The sequence below is a fragment of the Brassica napus genome, chromosome A3 (genome assembly GCF_020379485.1).
Source record: "Brassica napus cultivar Da-Ae chromosome A3, Da-Ae, whole genome shotgun sequence".
Lineage (NCBI taxonomy): Eukaryota > Viridiplantae > Streptophyta > Magnoliopsida > Brassicales > Brassicaceae > Brassica > Brassica napus.
In genome coordinates, this window is record NC_063436.1 from 18,647,703 (window position 1) to 18,661,034 (window position 13,332).

Consider the following 13,332-nt stretch of genomic DNA (forward strand, 5'->3'; position numbering starts at 1 on the left):
GTTCATTATTATATCACTTTAGTACTTTTTCCGTTCATTAGTTGATGTTTTACTTCAATGCACATATATTAAAAAAATTATTTTTTAATCAAAAATATGATTGAATTACAATTTAAAAATAATTAATTTAATTATAAATATAAATAATAAAAATTTAATTGGTTATGCAATTTTTAATAAAATTAAAATTACATAGATTTGTACAAACATCATATATTATAAAACAACAAAACTTCTCTAAAACATCAAGTATACTGAAACATAAAGAGTATTTACTAAGCAATATTCACCGCATGTTACTTAACTTTACTATATTTAATCAAATAACACATATTTAATCTGCTTTCTAATTTATCAAAAGTTATACACTCATGAGTGGCTGTTCCATCTTGATTAACCGAACCTATCCAAAGAGAAAAAAGGTTAATCATACTTTAAGTTGATCAAAATAATTGTACTTGTTCTACAATTGAAAAGCTCAAAACTAGACCATAAATAACGCATTCCAATGGGCATTTCTAAGTGAATCTGTTATATAAAAGAAAGAAAATTTAGAGAGAAGGAGAAGACCTTAAAAACTTATGAGAGATCCATATAACATTTGTCCACACATGATTAGTTAATTGTTTCATAACTTAAAATCAAAATTATACAATTAAATATTTTAAATATATTCATATTATATAAAAGTTCATTCTTTAACATCTCAACCCTAAAATGCTCTTATCTATTTTGAAAAAAAAATTATAACAAGCCATTGCAGCTTAGGATATCTTTAATTCCACTCTATTTTTTTACTCTAAAATACAGTTTGGAGTAAAAATATTCCGATTGTATTCTATTTTTCACACTCTAATAGAGTAAAAAGTGAATTTATTATACATTGTTCATTGATATTATTTGTTTGTCACTATATTTTTCAATATATATTTTATTCTAAAATAGAATATTATTAGAATATAACTTAATTCTATTATAGAGTTATTCATAAATAAAATGGAACTATTAGAGATGGTCTTAGACCGAGAACCTACTGCAATTTGCTAACCGTTGCTAGCATGGTCGAAACCTTTTTGATCTTGTGTGATAAAGCAAGACTACTCTTTTTTCTTTTGATCAACAAAGTAAGACTACTCTACGTAACTACGTTGCAGTTTTGTTCCTCTATTAGCTCATGTTCTCTGTAAGCAACTTCAAAATCGCCACACACTATATTGGTTTCACATATCTCTTGTTATTTATTTGGGTTATGGCAAAAAGTGTTCTTGAGTTCAACACCATGAGCTTTTAAGGCCTTCTTGATTAGGCCTTACGTCAAGTTTCTATTGGGCCGTGGGCCTCGTATCTTGGAAAAAAGCCCTTAGGGTTCCTTCGTCTCTCTCTCTCTCTATTTAATTCTCATTTTGCGCCGCCTCAACAGCTTCTGCGTCACCCCCGAAGGCCTCACTTCCTATTACCCCGGCGATCTGCGACTCTTCCCGGCGTCAGAAAAATGGTTGCGGCGAAGAAGACGAAGAAGTCCCATGAGGGAATCAACAGCAGACTAGCTCTTGTCATGAAGAGTGGAAAGTACACTCTCGGCTACAAATCTGTTCTCAAATCCCTTCGCAGCTCCAAAGGTAAACACTTTATTCACCAATTCGATTGATTTGTTGTTCTTAGATAATTGCTAAGATGGATGTTTTGGAAATGTTGTGTGTTTAGGTAAGTTGATTTTGATCTCTAGCAACTGCCCTCCGTTGAGGAGATCAGAGATTGAGTACTACGCTATGCTTGCTAAGGTCGGTGTTCATCACTACAATGGCAACAATGTCGATTTGGGTACTGCTTGTGGAAAGTACTTCCGTGTTTCTTGCCTCAGCATTGTTGATCCTGGTGATTCCGACATCATCAAGTCACTTCCTGGAGACCAGTGATTTTGATTTGTTCTGATGTTGCTATGTTTTGTCTGCTTTATGCAATGTGTTCTTGGAAAGACATAGTGTTTGGTTTCTTAAACTCCTACTTATGGTTAATTACATTTTCGTCCTCTATTGATGGATCTAATTGCATGAATGGAACTTTTTTTAGGTTAGCTTTTGGTTTGCTTGATCCGTAATGCTCAAGACTTGTTTTCATTTCTTCTTCATCCCAAAAACTTTAAAAATAAATAAATATAAAACGAAAATGAAAGTGGTCATGGTTGAGTGTTGTTTGGTTGTTCTGCTTCTTGATTTGAGCTCACGTCTTCTTAATTAATGGCATCGACTAGTTTTAGTCTCGTCTAATCTTGCTCCTGCTGAATATAACTGTTTAATGGATTATCAATAGTTATATGTTTGATAAATCAGTTTTAACTTCTACAAATAAAGAAAAATATAACGAAGCTTGACATTTTTTCTAACATCATCCTTGTGGTTCATAACATCCGAACCATATATCAAAAATCTTTAAACACAACAATTAAGAAACAACTAGACGCAGAGAAGAAACTCTACACTTTCAGGGAGCCAAGTGTTTTCTTGGCGTTCAAGAAACAAATTAAATCTGTAACGGAAAAGCATCAATGACGTCTTTGTTGTGTTCTTTGTCTAACTCAAACAACCTGTTCTGTCTTCTTCTGAGACAACCTTTTCCTTGTCTCCATTATTGCTTCTTCTCTTCTCCTCTCTATCTCTTTCATCTCTTCCCGATACTTCGCTTCTATCTCCTCCAGTTCCTCTCTCAACCTCTCTTCATTCTCCAACCTCACCGGATCAACTGCCTCCTCTGCTTCCTCTTGATTGCCGCTCCCGTCTTCCCCTTTAACACCATCCACACACTGCTTATATTCTTCCTCCGACCTTCGACAATCAGAGTTCCACGAGTGTCGAACCGATTCACAAGCGTCATGAAAAGCAGCACTCTCCTCTTGTCTATGTGCATTCTGATGACTTCTTGAGCTCTGATTCAGTTGCGAATGAATGAGATGATCGACAGTAACATCAGTTTTCCATGTTGGTATCATGTTGACAAGGAGAATATCAATTAGCTCGGCTATAAACGTGACGTTCTGGTCAGTTAACTCAAGCTGCTCAACCATCTCACTCGACACCTTTGAAGCAGTGTCACCTTCTTGATAGAACAAGAAATGAATGTTCCTCACTCTTCCTGCAACAACAGACCATAAACATTATGCTAAATCTCTTAAATAACATCCAAAAGATAAAAATCTCTAAAATAGCACAAATTAAGAGATAAAATGACTAAATTAGTCCAAACCTTTATCCTAACCCCACTCCACCCCATAAATACCAAACCCAAACCCAAATATAAAATATTTTTAAAACTTTTAACTAATGCTATTTTGGGAATTTTCTTCTGCTATTTTTTAACAAAAAAAAATGTTTGGGTGCTATCATAGGGTATTTCTCTAAACACATTAATTAATATCATAATGCATAAAAGTAACTGAAGCTGATCCTTACCATTCTCATCTACTATTCGTAGAATCAACGAGACAGAGTGTTCATCATTTTCTTCACCCTTGAGTACAAAGAAGTTCCCTCTCTTCGCACGTCTAACCTCAATACACCTAGAACCCGAGTTGTCGCTAAACGTAACAATAGGCAGGTTGTTGTCTTCATCAAGATCAATAGACATGGATCTACTACACCGTGTTGTAGGAGGGCCTTCAGACATAAGACAACGCTCTCCAAACGCGCCTTCTTTAGGCATTACAATGTCAGGAAGAGGCAAAGGGTTGTTCATCGTTAAACCATTCACTTGAAGGAAAGGATCCAAGAGAAGCTCCTTTGCTGATAACCTCTCTGATGCAGGAAGTAAGCATGTCTCAATGAACTGCTTGACTTCAGGGTCTTGGACCCTAGAGAGCGAAGCAGGTTTTATTCCCTTGAAAACCAACAAGAACCAAGATTAGGTTAAGATCTTGTTCAATGAACTTAATGGCTTTTGTAGTTAAAACTCACCGATGAGACCTTCTTGTATATCTGAGCAGAGTTTTTGCATTCACAGTATGGGTATTCAAATGTCACCATCTCCAACATACACATCCCAAATGAATAGATATCAGCTAGCACGGTGTAGTCCTCATCGTAAAGCTCAGGTGCCATGAACTCTGGGGTTCCTGCTTGGTAACATAAACACTTCAATGTTTTTGTTAAAAGCAGAAAATGAGCAATGTGAAGAAAACTATACCAATGACACTTTTGGCGTTAGCTTGCTCCATGACAGTGGCTAGACCAAGATCACCTATCTTCACTTCTCCATGGTTTCCATTGATAAAGATGTTATCACATTTGAGATCCCTGTGGATAATGGGTGGCACTTGAGTGTGAAGATATCTCAAACCCATTAGTATCTGTCTCGCCCAACACTTGACCGCCTTCATGTTCACCTTTCGGTGTTTCTTGCGGTAACTACAACCAAAAGAAAACATTAAAGAGAAGACTTGGGTGGTTGAGAGAGGAAGGGAGATACATAGATAGATACATACTTTCTGAGACTCCCTGAAGTGAAAAGCTCAGTTATGATGTTAACTGTCTTGTTCTTATCATCAATCCATGAGTTATAGAACCTAATGATATTACTGTGCTTCAATGATTTCAAAAGACGCACTTCAGAGTACAGCCTCTCCAAAGAGTTTGGTGATTGCAGAACATCATCTATTCGTACTTGGTTCCACGCTACTTCAATCCCATCTACTTCATCGAAGGCCTTGTATCTGATTTCTTCTGAGTTGAGGTTACAAACCGAGAAACGATGCAAGAACATAGACAAAACATGATATGAGTATCTTAAAGGAGCTTCTGATTACAAAGAAACAAGAAAAAGGATACACAGTCTTGAATGCGCCTTTTCCGATAACCTCTTTATACTGAAAGATGGATAACAAGATAAAGATAAATTACCATATACTATTATTCAAACCTTACACATGAAAACGTAAAACAAGACAGAGAGATGTGGATCTTAGTTAATCGATCTATGTTTGGTTTTATAGAATACAAACATTTGAAAGGTAAAAGAACAGCTTTCTAGGGATGTTCCTCATACCCGTATATATCGATTTGTTGGATCAACTTCGAGCACTTCGGGGTCAGGAGGCTCTTGAAGAACCGCACCATCCTCTGAACCATCCATACTTTCCTACACCTTATAAAGTTTCCACCTGCAAAGCTTACAGCATAACGCAAACAATCCCAAAAACACAAATAAGCTTTACAGAACTCCTTGGATTCTTTGCTATGAAATGAATATTCACAGACAACAAAATTTCATCCACACGCTAAGACAACCTCAGAATCTGTTTTAAACTTCTCATCCTTTTAACTACTCAGATTAACAAAGAAAAGAACAATAATCAACTTTAGACGTCAAGATTTAGGATCGTAACATGGTTTTCATGAAACCAATTCAATATCTTTCCTCCCAGATTTTATTCAATCATATAGTCACATCCAAGATAGGCATACACAATTACCATGAATCATTCTAAGAATGTAAAAAGAAAAACCCACATGAGCAAATAGAGAGAGAGAGAGACATATGTCCCATTCACGCCCATGCTTACAAACCATACGATGTAAATATTTGTATCGCAAAGAAAAAGCAGAGTTATATGATTCTAAGCCTCGAAGTTACCTAAGAGGAGGATGAAGGCTTTTGTTCTTGTCTGAGAAAATTCGCCAACGTGAGACGAAAACAGAGGAGAGAACAACAATGCGGGGAAACCCTAATTGAGAAAACCGATGGACGAAGAAGATGGAGCGACCAGAGGCAAAAAAATAGAACAACAACAAGTGTTTTGTTCATGTTTATCACCAACGATCACCTCTATTTTTAATAATTAAAATAAAAATAACGAAAAATCAAGTTCTAAAAACAGAGACACGCTCTGCCCATGCAAAGATGACGTGTCAATACAAGTGGCGTTTATCAGCCAATAACCACAAGACAAAGATGAAGGACACTCTCTCTGGTCCGAGAGTAAACGACTTCTTGCTTCTCCTCATCGCCTTAAGCCTAAGATATCGTCTTCTTCGTCCGTCGAGGATTCATCATACAAGCTCCTACTATTAGTAACTCTGCTAGACTCGTCCTGACGATCTTCCATTTCAGATGCTCCGATCTTGATGTCGCGGTGTTTAACGAGGAGCCAGCGCAGGAGTTTGTCTTCCTTGTTGAGGTAGTGAAGCTCCTTGTTCATGTTTGGTGTTGCCATCATTGTTATCTGCATCAATTGTCCCTGCGCCATTCACCCACACATAACTATGTTATTATATATATACACACTGAAAGATCCAAGGGACAAAATGCTACCAAGCAAACCCATGTTGGTTCTGTATATCTTTGTGACTAGTGTTAGCTCAAAGAGGTGAATCAAGAATCCTTGTGACTAATTTGAATAAACTAATTCAAAATTCAAAACTGTGCTGCTTCGATAATTCAACTCAAAGGCTCAAAAGCTAGTTTCTTTAACAATAGGAATCGATCAGAAAGATGCTAAAGCAAAGCTTTTACCAAAAGGCCAACCTAATCAAAACAAACTCTACGGACTCGACTAATCACCGATTCAACAAGGCAAAAATTGAATCAATTCTCATTGGTACCTGATAGTGTCTGCCGTCGAGCTTTCTAATGCCGTAACCCAATTCGACCTTGCCGAAGGATTTGACCTCCGTGAGTACTCCATTTCTGCTGTACACGTGTTTCCCTATGCGCGCAACGAGCTCGATCAGACCTTCCTTCCGTATGATCGGCTTGAACAGAAGCATACAGTCGTACAGAGGCATTTCGAGATCTTCCTCTTCTTCCTTCCGACTAGAGAGTGAATTACAGAGAAGAAAAAAAGATCAGATTTGGAATTTTTACATTAGGGTTTTAGACTTCTCAGTTCGCCTAAAAACGACGCCGTTCTCTGTTTTTTTTTTGTTTCGTCCTTCTTGTGTAATCGTCTATCATATGGTTATGCAACTTAGTCTACGTGACATGCAAAATATTTCCCTTGATGCACCAAGTAGTCAAGTACTGGAGAGATGAATCTATATCTCATATCTCTCTCATCAGTCACTCATTTGAATAATCAAAGAGGCAAATAAAATTTGAGACAAGCAGGGTTAGAAAGCTAATTAAGTATCCCACTTGTGTTTTCTTAGGGAGTGCTCTATCCATGTCCACAACCACATATTTGATATTTCAGTTGTATCTATCTCCAAGTCTCTGTCTAGAATTGAATATTCAACATATCATATGTACACACTAAAGCCTCTTTTTTAGTTAGAAAAATATGAATACTCACTCTAAGATTACTATGTTGATTAAGAGGTATATTTATTTACATATGATCATTCTGATCTTGACATTTATAAGATTTAAATAGTTAAATATTAATGATCAATACATATATTTTTGATTATTTTTTAAAATAAATGATATATGCATATTAAATTTTGGAGTGGAAATGAATTCAATCAAAGTTGATAAAGCTTCTAAATATGATTATCAGTCAAAGTTGGTGAAGCTTCTAACTTCCTAATACCGCAAATGAATTATTGTATCAAATATCGATTTTCATATTATTATTTTGGATCAAATATCGATTTTCTTATATTTCAATCATGTTATGGATGGTGATAATCGAATATACGTTCGACATATCAATAGGACCGATGACTCTCTGGAGGTTGGAGAATTAAGTTTGAGTTTACATAACTACATAAAACATGAAATGAAAACATTCATTAAAAGCAACTAAACATGGCACCATAGATTAAGGTTAGGGAAGATTGTGACGACGCAAAAGACAAAACCAAAATCCAGACGATAACGTTTGTGGAGTAGAATCGAAAAGGGGCTATAGAGCAGATTACATCTGTTTTGTTTCCTTGGCTTTTTGGAAAACGAATAAATATTAATACAGCTTGAGCTAAATAATTTAGCTAAAGTTTCAAATATATGCAGACAAGTTTATCGTTTAGATCTTGGAAAATCATTACACTATCAAAAAACGATTTTGCATATATTACCTGTAAAGAGTAAAGAGATATTTTTAACAAAAAAAAGAGTAAAGAGATATGAAATAAAAAGAACAATTGTCTAAACAACCAACATATATCTATCTTTTTATCGTCCACTATATAGTAATTTCACTGACCTTTACTCGCAATCATTTCCAAATCAGGAAATTTACTCAAGAAAGTAAAATATGACAAGAAAAATAAATAAACTTTCTATTATTTACAAAGTATTTTGTATTTTGATATTTTAAATAAATAAAGAGAATTATGAAGCGACATAACACATGGAAAGAGAAGCACAATAATTCAGAGAATTTATAAAAGCAACAAAACCCAACACTTCCTTACAACTTTCCACACCATCATAATAGAGATACAACAACTTCTCTTGATTAATGCAAGAATTATATAATAATAGATATCAATTGTTGTATTTCTAAAACTAAATGATTGTCCCTACAAAAGCATTTTGTAATTGGAAAAGATATGGATGGAGGCACAATCTGTACACATGGGGACTCATGAAAAAAGGATAAGCTCTTTCTGGGTCCCAAAGTCCTCATCTCATTTCAAGAGATAGAGAAGGAACTTTCCATAACCAACAATTAATTATCTCTAAAATATATAATTCCTGTAGTCCTCCACTATCTAAGTATCATTAAAGCTATATATAAACAACAATTTCAATCATTCAAGGGAATAAAACAGCATAAGAGAAACCAGAGCAAAAGAAAAAAGATCTAGTAATGATGTCTTCTGATTACTCACCTTCTTCATCTCACCAAGAACATTTCATCAACAGCTTCCTCTCAAGAAAATTGCTTCAGCAACTTCCTTTTCATCACAACATACAGCAACAACAACAAGCTCAAGGACAAGACAAGAGCAACTTGAGCGGCAACATTCTCCTGCTTCTCTCTATCCTTGTCTGCGGTATCATCTGCTCACTAGGGTTGCATTACATAATCCGTTGCGCCTTTAGACGTTCCTCGAGTTTCCTGATCTCTGATCCCATCTCAATCCCGTCCACACCACGAGGCTCAGCAGCAGCAAACAAAGGCATCAAGAAGAAAGTTCTCAAGATGTTCCCGGTATTGACTTACTCACCTGAGATGAACTTGTCAGGGGTCGGCGAAGAGTGTGTTATTTGCTTGTCTGATTTTGTAGCTGGAGAACAGATACGGCTACTTCCTAAGTGCAACCATGGGTTCCACGTTCGTTGTATCGACAAGTGGCTTACGCAACAGATGACTTGTCCGAAATGTAGACACTGTCTGGTTGATACATGTCAAAAGATCTTAGGAGACTGTGACGAAGCTGATGAAGTTGCAGAAACAACAACGGAGAGTATAGATGTTATAATTGCTCCTACAGAACCTGAAGAAAGAGTCAACAGCTAGAGAGTATGTGCCAATAAACAACTAGATTTTCAAGATTTTAGTTCTTCCACATGATTGGAACACAGTTTATGTCCCTAGCCAGTAGGATTCCAAAATCAAACACAATGGAGCTTTTGTTTGTTTTTCTTTTTGCCTCAATGCTCAAAATGTACAGAGAATATATCTTAAGCTTTCCATGGCATCATAACTTCATCAGACTTTTCTGTGTTATATGACTATTTACAAATAGCAATACTCACATCCAAGGCTAATAATATAAACCGTCATCTCGGAGGAAGTTTGATAAACACTTTCCATAGAATTCCTCTTCATTTTCATATCACAAAACACAGAAGACGACTAAGTAACCACTACTTTTGAAGGTCTGAAAAGAAATGGTTTCAATGAAGCTCAGAGAGACCAAGGTATTGCATGAAGAAGGCAAATCAAAGACTACAATGATGCCACATAGATCTGCTCTAATCTGTTACAAACTTTTCCACAGTAACATCATCTATAGGTCCAAAACCGACCCATTGTAAGCATTGTGGGTAAGAAGTATATTAAGGAACTAATGATAAGGAAATCAGCAGCTCTATGTGTCTGAAAAGTTATATGGACTCAAGACATAATAAGGTAAAACAAATACACCCAAGTGAGTGGGTAATAAATAGTCAAACATAAAAGCTACCTTGAGTAATACTTGTAATATATCAATCAAGGCACACATGGTATGAGACCATAATTGAAAGCTCCAATTAAACAATGTGCTAGCAGTGTTACAAACTTTATAAGATGAACCTAGCATAAGGATTAACGAGAAACTGATAAATAGTTCACTCAATGTGTATAGTGTTCAATTAATCTATCACTAGCCTAAGGAGTGAAACTGTGTAGGGGGCAGAACCATCTACAAGACACAAAGGAGATCCAATGGTAGCTGTGAAAAAGAAAGTTATAAATAGTAACATAGAGCTTTAAGCAAAGCCTCCTAGCTGGACCAAAAACTTCAATCATAAGCTTTTCAACTTCTTGGAGTATAATTGATATTAGAGGTTCAATACAGATAATCCAGAAACATGTAAATAAAAAATGGAAAAACTCTGTCGACATCCTGATGCTCTTTCTTTAATCCAATTTCACATCTTGATGCTCTTTCTTTACTCCACTTTAATAATCACGAAGTACAAAGACTATCAAATCAAGAATGTCAACCTACGCATGCACGAATATCACATGGTACCCCAAGTAACATAAAGCAATAAAGGCAAAGTTAATCACTTTCAAGAAGGGATAACAAAATACCACTATCTGTTCGTACCAGCTACATGGAACCTCGTAGTGGCATAAACAAAAGAAGAAGACACATCATTTTCAGATAGCCTTGTATAGTCTTTATGTAATTTTCAGAGTGGGACTGGTGCCAAAGGATATATATCTCCCCTGCCTTGCATCAATTCGGAATACATAAAAATCCACCCCTAATCAATGCATTATTTGGATCTAAATATAATTAGTATAGATGGATGTCATTGCATAATTTAGTTGGCATCAAACATAAGATATACTAAGACGGAATAGAGAGAGAGATCAGTGACATGAGCCAAGACCCAAGAGGTTTATTATCTCAGTGCTGTCTCAAAGATTAGGGAAAGTTCACGGCTGCTCTAGCTAAAGAACATGTGTCCCCGTGAGCAACTCTTTAGGGATTTGATTTTCCAAATTTACTGCCACATGGTTTCCAGAGACAAATTAGAGACTGAACCTAGACAAATCAATAAATGGTATGAAAGGCCCACGCATCTTCAATAAGAAGTCACACTAAGATTATAAAAACTCAGTGGAGAATCCATATAAGATGCGACTAAAACATAAAAATAAAACGAAGCACTAAAGGACTTTGTTAATTTCCCCAGCATATTCCAATAACCATAATTCAGAAAAAAATCAGTTTGCAATTATATATCAGAAAGTATATGAAACCTGTACGTTTTCATTATATATAGAACCTAGAAAAAACCTAGAAGATCTATCTATTACTTCAACCACCTACCACGTCAACGCCCCCGTTTGTTACCAGTGGCGGATCTAGAATATATTTTTATCCTGGACAAAGATGAAAACTATTAGCAAAAATTAATATGTGAGCAGAGGCATGACTAAATTTTTTAAAGAAATTATACTGAATTTGAAAATTTCATCATGGGCAACTGCCCCTCCCTTACTTCATATGGGCTTTGATGCAAATGTTGTCATGGTCCTATAAGTCCTCTTATGCGCACTAGTTTGCTCACTTGCACTACATTCTATTCTAAGATGTCTGCTGAAGTAGTTCAATTTGTTATCATTCGAAGCTAGTGATGAGCTTGCAGTTCGCTTGGCCAATAGTCAACCACCATAGAGTCTAAATTATAATGTGATCTGAGCATGAAAACCACCATACAGTCAAAATCAGACGATAAAAAATCAAGTGGTTTTTAATATTGAACTAATCGTAGAAAAATATAACGGTAGATAAATTCACAACCATTGTTAGTGTTGACAACCATTGAAAGAACTAAAACTACTGCTTCAGACCTTGCTCCAGAGGCCCATGGTTTTCAAAACCTAACTAAACAGAGACATGGACATATAGGATCGGAAAAAGAATATCACAGACACATAAGCCGACATCCATCCCTCCCTTCTTGTGAAGATCGAGTTGAAACTCTCGAAGATCATATCTTGGGGCCAACAGATTTCAGTAGTCTTGGACTCTTGTGCGACTGGACCAGTAGTTGCCAGGTCGTTTTGAGCCTATTAATAAAGCCCAATAAAACAATACTAATCATCATTTATTGCAGACAAAAAAAATACTAATTTGGTTTTATGGATTTGTTTCATATTTTCTGAATTGTCAAGTTTTGATCCCTGAAATAATTCACTAATTTCTCTTCAAATAATAATTCACCAACTTTAATAATTGGACGATGTCATTCATTTTTTAATAGTACATCAGACCTCAAAACAGAGAAAAATCAGTTTATCTATTTAATTCTGGCATCATCTCTAGTTTGTTTGTTTGTTTGTTTACACCATAATTTCTTGTTCAATTATTTATTTATATTTTAATGTTTATGTTTTGTTAATAAACTAATAATTGTATAAATTAGCAAAACAAATTTTATATTACATTATTGGACGATGGATGCTTCATGCTCGTATCCTTTTCTTTCAAAAACTTTATTCTTAGCACACTTACAAATTCAGGCTACTGTCTAACAATGTGAATATAAAGTATAATATCAACGAGAACAATATATTGATAGAGTAAAACTGGAACTTCATGGTTGAAAAAAAACTTTATACAAAAAATCTCTACTATTTTTGATGAAGTTGCTAGCTATGATCCATTTGATTTTTATTACATGTAGGGCTTAAATCATATGAATTTAGAGGTAACAAATCCATAATTTCAAAAAAGCAAAAAAGCTTTATGGGTGGATTGTGGTGTGCCACTACTAGTAAAGTTGAGAGGGAGAAAAAGCTAGATCTCTAGGATCAATTAATTACATTCTAAATCCAGGAAAAATAACCTTAATTGACTTTTCTCTAACAAAAAGACATGAACGTGGCCTGCCATATATATGGAACTTTATAATATAAAACTTGAACATGGCCTGCCTCATATAATAAATACTGAGAATCAAATGTAATCATACTAGTAGCGATGAAAATCAGAAGTAGTTTCGTAATGATGGACACAACGTTTTCGTAGGTGCCAGCTTAACCTTCCCACATTCTTTTCCCAATTCGATTGTACTCGGCACGTGCGATTCAAGTTGATCAAAAAGTTGACTTTTAATTTTCATCTCTTAACTAAAAATAAGAGTATGAATCATAGTTGTTCTTATTTTTTGGGTTGAACATGATCAGGTTTGTAGCGTCATTGCTAATATTTTAACTTGCTATTTCCC

General features: G+C 35.4%; 3 protein-coding genes and 1 pseudogene across 3 annotated transcripts; 2 read left to right on the forward strand and 2 right to left on the reverse strand.

Annotated features, from left to right (window-relative positions):
• Positions 1-1,377: 1,377 nt before the first annotated feature.
• On the forward strand, positions 1,378-2,033 carry LOC106375223 (putative 60S ribosomal protein L30-1). Its single transcript, XM_013815083.3, has 2 exons — positions 1,378-1,619; positions 1,705-2,033. Exons 1-2 carry the CDS (start codon positions 1,493-1,495, stop codon positions 1,914-1,916), a joined length of 339 nt encoding a protein of 112 aa, XP_013670537.1. The 5' UTR covers positions 1,378-1,492; the 3' UTR covers positions 1,917-2,033.
• A 263-nt stretch (positions 2,034-2,296) lies between these two features.
• On the reverse strand, positions 2,297-5,836 carry LOC106439540 (annotated as a pseudogene).
• Positions 5,767-7,133, reverse strand: BNAA03G34930D. Its single transcript, XM_013881019.3, has 2 exons — positions 6,591-7,133; positions 5,767-6,226 (listed from the first exon to the last, which is right to left on the reverse strand). The coding sequence occupies exons 1-2, from the start codon at positions 6,771-6,773 to the stop codon at positions 5,990-5,992; spliced, it is 420 nt and encodes a 139-aa protein (XP_013736473.1). The 5' UTR covers positions 6,774-7,133; the 3' UTR covers positions 5,767-5,989.
• Positions 7,134-8,605: 1,472 nt separating this feature from the next.
• Positions 8,606-9,594, forward strand: LOC106439541 (RING-H2 finger protein ATL77-like). The gene has a single exon (XM_013881017.3). It carries the CDS (start codon positions 8,744-8,746, stop codon positions 9,395-9,397), a length of 654 nt encoding a protein of 217 aa, XP_013736471.1. The 5' UTR covers positions 8,606-8,743; the 3' UTR covers positions 9,398-9,594.
• The last annotated feature ends 3,738 nt before the right edge of the window (positions 9,595-13,332 follow it).

Coding starts and splice junctions, on each gene's coding strand:
- LOC106439541 (XM_013881017.3), top strand. CDS start 8,744: ATGATGTCTTCTGATTACTCACCTTCTTCATCTCACCAAGAACATTTC.
- LOC106375223 (XM_013815083.3), top strand. CDS start 1,493: ATGGTTGCGGCGAAGAAGACGAAGAAGTCCCATGAGGGAATCAACAGC. Junction 1,620..1,704: donor ATCCCTTCGCAGCTCCAAAG/GTAAACACTTTA, acceptor TTGTGTGTTTAG/GTAAGTTGATTTTGATCTCT.
- BNAA03G34930D (XM_013881019.3), bottom strand. CDS start 6,773: ATGCCTCTGTACGACTGTATGCTTCTGTTCAAGCCGATCATACGGAAG. Junction 6,227..6,590: donor TCGACGGCAGACACTATCAG/GTACCAATGAGA, acceptor TGAATGGCGCAG/GGACAATTGATGCAGATAAC.